This window comes from Manihot esculenta, chromosome 15 (genome assembly GCF_001659605.2).
Source record: "Manihot esculenta cultivar AM560-2 chromosome 15, M.esculenta_v8, whole genome shotgun sequence".
NCBI classification, from domain to species: domain Eukaryota; kingdom Viridiplantae; phylum Streptophyta; class Magnoliopsida; order Malpighiales; family Euphorbiaceae; genus Manihot; species Manihot esculenta.
In genome coordinates, this window is record NC_035175.2 from 28092394 (window position 1) to 28101634 (window position 9241).

Here is a 9241-nt window from a genome sequence, read left to right on the forward strand (position 1 = left end):
TTGTTTAAATTTGGTTTACAATTTTTTTTAAATGATACTTTGTGACTGTCTAGTTTTTGATACATATATTTAGTGCCCATGTTAATGCTTTGATCTATGTGGCAGTATTAGCCCCTTTTTAAACAGCAGTTGGTGGTTATTCTCCCACGACATGCCGCTATAACACGAGTGTTTATATACTTACGTTGATTCTTTGGTGGAATCCTATTTTGTTTTCGGTGATGTCAACTTCCAGTATGTTTTACCTACTTGCTCTGATTATTGATTTCTTTTCTACAGTGCTATGATAAATATTTACAACAAAGTTTACGCAAAGCTGCTAAGTTGCGTGGGCATTTGTTTTGGGCAAGGGGGCCTGATAATGCTGGTCAGTATAATTCTAGGCCGCATGAAACTGGGTTCTTCTGTGAACGAGGTGATTATGATAGTTACTTTGGGCGCTTTTTCCTCAACTGGTATTCCCAGACTTTGATAGACCATGCTGATAATGTTTTATCACTTGCGAGCCTTGCCTTTGAGGATGCAAAGATAATTGTTAATGTAAGTATTGCCTATGATGGGATGTAGATTAATGTCTGAAAATATTTCAATCTGGATTAATGACATGCTGCTCTTGTTTATTTTCTATCGTCGATTTAGATGTAAACTCTGAATGAGATCTGAATCTGTAATTGATAAGAAGGCTCAGAATCAAGCAGAGAGAATTGGGAAACCTTTTAAGGTTTATTCTAGAAGACCTAAAGGGCAGGCGAAGGGCAAAGGAATATTTGGGTCTCTGATAGTTATTATTGTTGTGGAAAGTAAGGAGAAAGAGACACCTGTCAATAATTAGTTATTTCCTAAAAGATTCTATGACAGCTCGAATATTTAAGGAAAAAGAGGAGAGGACAAGGGCATCTTTCTGGTGAGGGATTAAGAGCAGGGGAGAGATACTCAGCTGTGAAGAGCTTGGTCTCTAGGAGGCATTTCAGCATTGGTTTCTTTCATGTGTTTCTTTTTTCTAGTTTGTTCCTTATTTTGTTTTGAGTCTCTTGTCTGATTGTGATTGGGTGAGTTATATAATCAAAATTTTAGCAGAACTTAATCGAGGGGGAGTCCTGTTTTATTGGCTTCTATTGGTTTTCCTCTATTAGAAGTGCATTCTTAGTCCTCTTACTCTATTAGTACTGGTAACTCATTGCTTCAATTTAGAATTTTCAATACTAGCTGTGTCATTGCCAGTCACTGGATCTGCTAAACAAAGCTGTCACCATAACACCTCCAATTCACTTTCAGAGGCTATATTCCACCACTAGTTTTTGTACTTTGGTGGGGTGGGGGTGTAGGGGAGGAATTCCAGACTTGTATGCTTTTCTGAAATGTTTTTTGTAGAATGAGTTGCAATCATCAATTTCTGCTTTCCATTTATGGGCACATTCCTTCAATTCCAAGTGTTCTGTAGTGTAATGTGAGAGTTCAACTTATATTCACATGGATAATGGAGAATATCTGTCTAGTGTATGTGCACAAACATGCACATTTGGAAATGCTGACACACTTTGGTTGTGTTTGGAACCATCATAAAATTGAAATGAAGGCCAAGCTTTTCGCAAGTTGGAAAAAGGAGTAGGTTTGTAATTTTAGAAGGTTAAATTGAATTCAGTTTACTAGAATGCACCAGTCATCTGTTCTCGGAAGAAGCGCAGAAAGGACAGGGGAGGGAGCTATGGGAATGCTGTTTTACTATTTTAAATTTTCATTACTTTGTGTTGTTTGCTCAAAATCTAGTGAAAAGTACACAGATATAAGGAGTGAGTATTCGGTCGGTTTGGTTTAAAACCGAACTGAAAACTAAAATTTAAATTTTTGTGAAAATTGAACCGAACCGAATTAGGAGACAACCGACTTGAATCAAACCGGTCTGATTCGATTCAGTTCGGCTCTGTCCGTTGAACCTTTTAACAAACTTTTTATTTTTTACACCTTATTTTTAATATTCAAAAATTTAATTGAAGCATTTTAACTTTGTTTAGGGTCTAAACTCCCTATATTATCAAAAGGATGTAGTGTTTTAACAAATCGGTTAGATTTGATTTTGTCAAATTTTTTTTCAAACAAAATTAAACTGAATCGAAATAATCAAATTTTTTGAAACTCAACTGAACAGAACCATATCGAAAAAGATCATAAAATTGAACTAAAATTTTGAATTAATTTGATTCGGTCGGTTATTTCAGATTGAACCAAATACTGCCCACCCCTAGATATAAGGGAAAATGTTGTATTGTTAAGAACTTCATGTTTTCCTTTCCAAGGGCATGGAGAGTTTGAGAAAACCAGGATACAACTCATGTTCATTGATGTAGGTTAAATGAACCCGAAAATTGGAGAGTTAAAGTAGTTTGATTAGGTCATAAAACTCATTGGCCATTTTGTATCATTTAATGTATAGATGTTCATTTTAGGTTCTTCTATATTAATCCAAGTTATTCATACTCAAAAGATTGTCCTATTGTGGAGTTTTTGGCTGTGTGAATTTAATTATACATGGGAACTTATGAGATAAGGCTTAGGTGATTGTGTTTCTCGTATTTACTGGTCCCAACAATTTCCTACCATCCCCTTTTCTTTTTAATTTTTTTTTTCTTTAGGAAAACCACAATAGAGTGAACAAGATTTAACTGATATAAATTTTATGGAAGACATCCAAAATTTACTAAAGCAATTTATAGGGATCTTATGATTTTTCTTCATTTTAGCTTACCTCAACTCCACTCAAGTTGGCAATTATTTTAGTCCTGAGCTAGTTCATTTCTTGCTCTATGGATATATTTTTTTCTGTTCTTTCAGTTTAGCTAATACCTTCACAAAGATGTAGCGTGGTTAATCCTCCCTTGCTGCTCCCTTCCTGTCCTAGGTCTCTTTAATGGGCATAAACTTTGTATAGCATTTGGTTTACGATACATGTGTGCTGACCATCTAAATCCTGGTTTCAATTAATTACTTATATCATACTGATTTGATACAAACAGGAATGTAGTATGGGCTCTTATTTCGTACTTTTTCCCTGAAATTCCCACTAATCTGGACACCATATTCCATGTTTTCTTTAGTCTTCTTCAACCTAAATCTTGCAAAAGAGCATATTTAGGCCTTTTGTAGTTTGTTAATATTGTCCCATTGACAAGGATAAGGCAAATGTGCTTCATAAGGACTTGGCAATTCTTCCCCTGCAAGGTGTCTTTTACGGTAGAGCTAGGTCCGTTCTACTTTACTGTTATAGATTATAGGAAGTAAATATTGATAGATGGATTAGTTGCTTAATTTTAGAGATTCTATAATCATAGACTTAGTTACCTTCCTGTTTAGATACCGTCTTTTATATATAAATAGGTTGTAATCTTTATTATGAAATACAATAATAAAATATTATATTTCTACATGGTATCAGAGCCAGGTTCGTAGAGATTTATTTTTTTTCTCTCTCGTCAAGTCTTAAATTTTTGGAGATTCAGGACTCCTGTTCTTTTGTGTTATCCATTTAGGATAATATTTGTCTCTCACCGTTCACCTAAAGAGGATGCCAAAGTCGCCTTACATTTGGAGACCTAGGGTAACATTTGGAGACTTAGGCTCTATTCATTTGGGTTACTCATAAATGGTAACATTTGGAGACCTAGGGCTCTGTTCATTTGAGTTACTCATAAAGGGTAACATTTGGAGACTTAGGGCTCTGTTCATTTGGGTTACTCATAAAGGGTAACATTTGGAGACCTAGGGCTCTGCTCATTTGGTTATCCACAAAGGGTAACATTTGGAGACTTAGGACTCTGTTCATTTGTGTTACTCATAAAGGATAATAGTTGGAGACTTAGGGCTCTGTTCATTTGGTTATCCATAAAGGGTAACATTTGGAGACTTAGGACTCTGTTCATCAGGTATTGTTCACGGAAATTATTTATCGGGTGCTGTTCACGAGTACTGTTCATCGGGTACTGTTCACGAGTACTGTTCATCGGATACTATTCACAAGTCAGGAGTACTGTTCATCGAATACTGTTCACGGATTCGAAATTATATTCACAGTAAGGTGATTAGTCTTATTAATCATTCTGAATTTGTTTAAAAAAAATTAATGGAGCATTTGGAATTTCTATATTCTGGCAAAGGGAATATTTCTCGTATTTATGATGTGTGTAAGGCGTTTTACCAAGCTGAGAAAATGTGGTCTCCCGTTCTAGTGTTGAACTTGAATGTCGAGTCATGGCAAAAACCGTTTATGAAGTTTTGTGGATACGTCAATTATTGGAAGAATTTGGGTTCACAAATTCGGTGTCTACTAAGTTGTATGGGACGAGTTGATTATATATGTAACAAGTTGGGTATGATTAACATTTATGCTCCAACTTGAGGGGGAGTGTTATAGATTATAGGAAGTAAATATATTAATATAGGAAGTAAATATTGATAGATGGATTAGTTGCTTGATTTTAGAGATTCTATAATCATAGACTTATTTACCTTTCTGTTTAGATACCTTCTTTTATATATAAATAGGTTGTAATCTTTATTATGAAATACAATAATAAAATATTATATTTCTACATTTACAAAACATGATATCATAGTCTACCATATCTTGATATTAGGCCACCAAAAATGTTCAGTCCTGCGAACTTTACACTACAATCTAGTATTGGGCATGAGGGATTTCCCACATTGACCGTGTAGAAGGAAAATATGTTTCATGTAAGACTTGGGTAATCCTCTCCCTACAAGGTATATTTTTTGTGGAGTTGAGTGCAATCAATTTTATCAATAGTTATTATTGCTTCTGCAAGTTTATTGTACGAATATTTGGTTTTACTGGTGCTAGCATTAGTGTAATTGTAGTGGTAATGTTATTAGTGGTTAGGTGGCATCAATGGCCTTTTTGCGACTAGTTGGAATTATTCAATTTCATAGATGCTCCTTGACTTGATACTTCAGTAGAGCACTCTGGCCAACTGTAGGCAACATTGATCTTTTCATAGTTAGTTGCTTTCATCTTTCTTATTGTTTAACCAATTAGTTGCAAAAGGTGGATTTTCGAAATAATTATGTTGTTTGATAGAAATGTAATGAAGTGGATGACATGAGTGATGATGATGGTGCTTTTTTCTAATGGATAAAGAATCTATATATAAATAGAAGATTTGAATATGCAGATTCCAGCAGTTTATTGGTGGTACAAGACCAGTAGCCACGCAGCAGAGCTAACAGCAGGATATTATAACCCCACAAATCATGATGGGTACTCTCCTGTTTTTGAGGTGTTGAAGAAACACTCGGTCACAATGAAATTTATATGCTCAGGATTGCAAATTTCTGGTCATGAGAATGATGAAGCACTTGCTGATCCTGAGGGCTTGAGTTGGCAGGTGATAAGTCCACTGATAACCCTGTTATTGCCCCTCAATAACCCCCTAGTTCCTTGGGTGTATAGTTTCTTGGATGTTGCAAGCAACTTTTGGTTAATGCTGACTGAACTGTGGGTTTTTTTTTTCAGTTAAATTAGATGATTCCATATTACTGTCACCATGCAAGTGTTTATAGATCTACATCTGTTCCTACAGGTCTTAAATTCTGCTTGGGATCGAGGATTAACAATAGCTGGTGTGAATGCGCTTTCATGTTATGATAGAGAAGGACATATGAGAGTGGTTGAGATGGCAAAGCCAAGGAATGACCCTGATCATCGTCACTTTTCATTCTTTGTCTATCAACAGCCATCACCTTTGGTCCAAGGAACAATTTGCTTCAGCGAGTTGGATTACTTCATTAAATGCATGCATGGTGAGAATTTTAGTACCTAACTCTTGGTTCTTAAGACTTTTGTTACTTAGTGTTCAGATGGTCCTTAATATAAAATTGCATCGTTTTATTTGGCATTCCTTATGATGTTCTTTTGCATGTGATCCTACTGAAAATGTGTCCTGCAATATCATTCAACTTAGAAGTTCCACTTTCAATTTTAAAAGTGACTCATTTTAATGGTTGACTAGTCCTTTAATTTGTTTGGGAAACAATTTTCTTGTGACCTTATAGTTTGCTTAAAAGTAACGTGACAACAGAATTGGCAAGCGAAGTGAAGCAATCAAAGTTCAGGCATGGGCCATTGTCCATTCTCATAGTCATTCTGAAAGAAAAAAGTGTTTTAGACCATCTCTTTTATCATAAATTGTTGGTACCAAAAGCCACATGTGCATTTTATCAAATTTAATAAAACTTCTGAGTTTGACAATTTAGCCTGATTTGGGAAATTGGTTTCAATTTCAGACGCATGTGCTATCTTTTCTTGTGAGCTATTGTTGACCGCACTGATTGTTATAGCATTCCCAGGTATAATGACCCTTAGGGCAGCTCTAAGGCATTGGGAATTTGGGATTGTGCTTTTTAAGATAGCACCCATTGATGCATCTTTCATGCGTCTTGCCCTGAGGTTAGATAACCAATGGAAATGATTCTTAGCACTGTATGTACGTTAAATGGTCAGTATCCCTGATGGTAGAATGACCAGTTCAACTTTGGTAAAGCTCTTCATGCTGACTCTTTTGTTGTAAGCTCATGCTACCTTCTTTTTCCTAGCCATCATCCTGTTCAGAGCATCCATCCTTGCTTCGTACAAATCCTCACGCTCAATAACCATTGCCTCGTAGTCCTTCAGTGTTGAAACATGCTGTCCTGCCACCTTTAAGGACGGCACTACTACCTCCATAGTGAAGATATAATCATGATCATAAACCACAGAGAAGAGAGACTTGTCCCAATACTTGTCCTTTTAGATGTTTAGCAAGCCCACAGGGTATTTGAAAGAATTTTGTGCTAATCCCTAGAATTCTTTTCTAACAGTCTCTCGTATGCCAGTTAAATTAATACTTGGAACATCTAATTAATTTAGGTAAAAAATAATTAGAATTTAATTATAGTGCAAATATGCTAAACGGTTTCAGTTCCAATCCTGTTTCAGTTAGCATTGGTTTGAAATTTTTTAAAACTACTAGACTGTTAACATTCTAGATATAACAAATTTACAATATATAAATTTATAGAAGTTAGATTTATAATACATTATTTATTATATAGAATGTATAAATTTCTACAAGTTAGATTTATAATACATTTATTTACTCAAATTTTTATAGTAAAAAATTACAGAAAACCAAATCAACTAGTATAATTTTCTTTGAAAAAGATTTTTTTTTTTTTTTGATGAAAATGGAAATTGGAAAGCTGGCGATTTTGAGCAGGTTCCAGTCCTTGTTCAACAGGGAGAGGCTAGTGACAGGTCCCTCAATAAATCGAAACCTTTTGATCAGTTTGATACAGAGTTTGACCTGAGCTGGTTTCAGTTGGATTCAAAGTATGAACTGGACCGTGGTCTTGTTTTTATTTATGTTCCTAAAATTTTTAAAAATACTATTTTAATAAGAATTGTGTGAGCCCACAATTTAAACACAAGAAAAAAAAAACGATTTTCATTCTACTTAGCTGCCTATTTGCATCCTAACTTTATATATAAACCTTTGAGGTAACGACTAAGGGTGAGGAGTATTCGGTTTAAACTGAAAAAATTGATCGAATTGAATTAATTTAAAAATTCAGTTTGATTTTTTATTTATTTTGGTTCGATTTGATTTTGATCAGAAAAAAATTGAAAAAATCAAATTGAACTGATTAGTGATAATAATATGTTTTTTTAAATAATATATAGAAATTTAATCATATTAAAATTAAAATATTTTGATTAAATTTTAAAATATTAAAAATAAATTATAAAAAATAAAAAAGTTATTAAAAATTAAACCGATTAAATCGAATTGAATTGAATTGAATCAGATTGGTTCGGTTTGATTCGATTTTTGATTAAAATTGGTTCGATTTGATTTCTGATTAAAATCAGTTTGGTTTGGTTTTTATGAATATTAAAATTTTAATTTTCGGTTTATTCGGTTTGGTTTGATTTTGAACCGAACCGATTGAATGCTCATCCCTAATAATGACAACCTCTAAAATTAAGAGGATAAGACATAAAAAGGGGAAAAGTATCCATATTTATGTGTGTGTATAATTCTACAATTAGTCATATTCTTTTAGCTGTTCATTCCTTGGTAATGTTTATTGTTGCTTTAATCTTTGCAGGACATATATCTGGTGATCTAGTGTCTTGACAGGGAGTCGCTTTTTCCCTTTGAGTAGGTAGATGGAAACCGTAGTCCGTAGTCCGTTGTGGGAACGATTGGTGTATTTGCTACTCCTTTCACCAAATATATAAGCTTTCTAATATAATTGTAGACTGGTAGTTCCTTATTTATCTTTGTTAATGCGTAGCTGCATTTCTAGTGGTAAATTTGTAACTATAACAATTAGTATGATCATAACTTCAATTTGTTAGTATTGTGTCCCCAAGGACACCGTTTTGAAGCATGGCGAATTAGAGGGAGGGCTCAATTGCCTTCTATTGGTCTATAAAAAATCTGGCATACATTATTTTATATTTATGATATTAGGGTGTAAATGAATCCAACTGTTTTTGAGCTATTCAAGATTTGAATTGATGAAAATTCAATCGAACTCGATTTAATTTTTAAACGAGTTAAATTCGAGTTTAATTTTTAGACTCGTTTAATAAACGAGTTAAGTTTGAGTTTTATAGTATTCAAATTTTTAAGATTCGTGAACTCACTTCGTTGCTAAGTTTATAAATAGATTCGCAAATAGTCTCATTAAATATATTATAATATTAAAAATAATATTATAAAAAAAATAATTTTAAATTCAGCTAGTTAAATTTAATTTTTTTAAAGTTTAGTTATATTTAATTTAATTATATTTTTAAAATTTTCATATATTTAGATTGATAATATTTAAAAGTTTATTTTTAAAAATTTGAGTTAATTTGTATATATATTATTTAACTAAAATTATTTAGTTATAAATTTATTAATTTTAAATTAAAATTTATTATAAAGATAAATAAATTGAATTATTGAAAATTAAATTTAATCAAAATTTTATTTGTCTAATTTATTTTAAATGAGCAGGTCAAATTTAAATTTAATAATATTTGATTCAAATTTAAAATAAATAAAATTTGAATTATATACAAGTGTAGCGTGGAAGTTGAAGAGAACAATCTAATTCAGGCTTCCCAAAAAGTCACGTGAGAAAAGGTTAAAAGTGCATGAATGATGTTAGCCATCTATGTATACATTTCTAAGCA

The 9241-nt window shown here is 33.0% G+C and overlaps 1 protein-coding gene across 3 annotated transcripts in view; it reads left to right on the forward strand.

Annotated features, from left to right (window-relative positions):
* LOC110601855 (beta-amylase 8) overlaps positions 1-8519 on the forward strand; it is a 34674-nt gene extending 26155 nt beyond the window's left edge. Inside the window, exons 7-10 of one of the 3 annotated variants that reach the window (XM_021739214.2) lie at positions 280-540; positions 5187-5399; positions 5595-5814; positions 8161-8519. In XM_021739214.2, the coding sequence (XP_021594906.1) occupies positions 280-540; positions 5187-5399; positions 5595-5814; positions 8161-8189 (723 nt within the window). In that variant the 3' untranslated portion in view covers positions 8190-8519. Of the gene's footprint in view, positions 1-279; positions 541-5186; positions 5510-5594; positions 5815-8160 lie in introns of those variants that run through there. The other 2 variants (XM_043950822.1, XM_043950821.1) reach the window with 2 other exon arrangements.
* Positions 8520-9241: the final 722 nt, after the last annotated feature.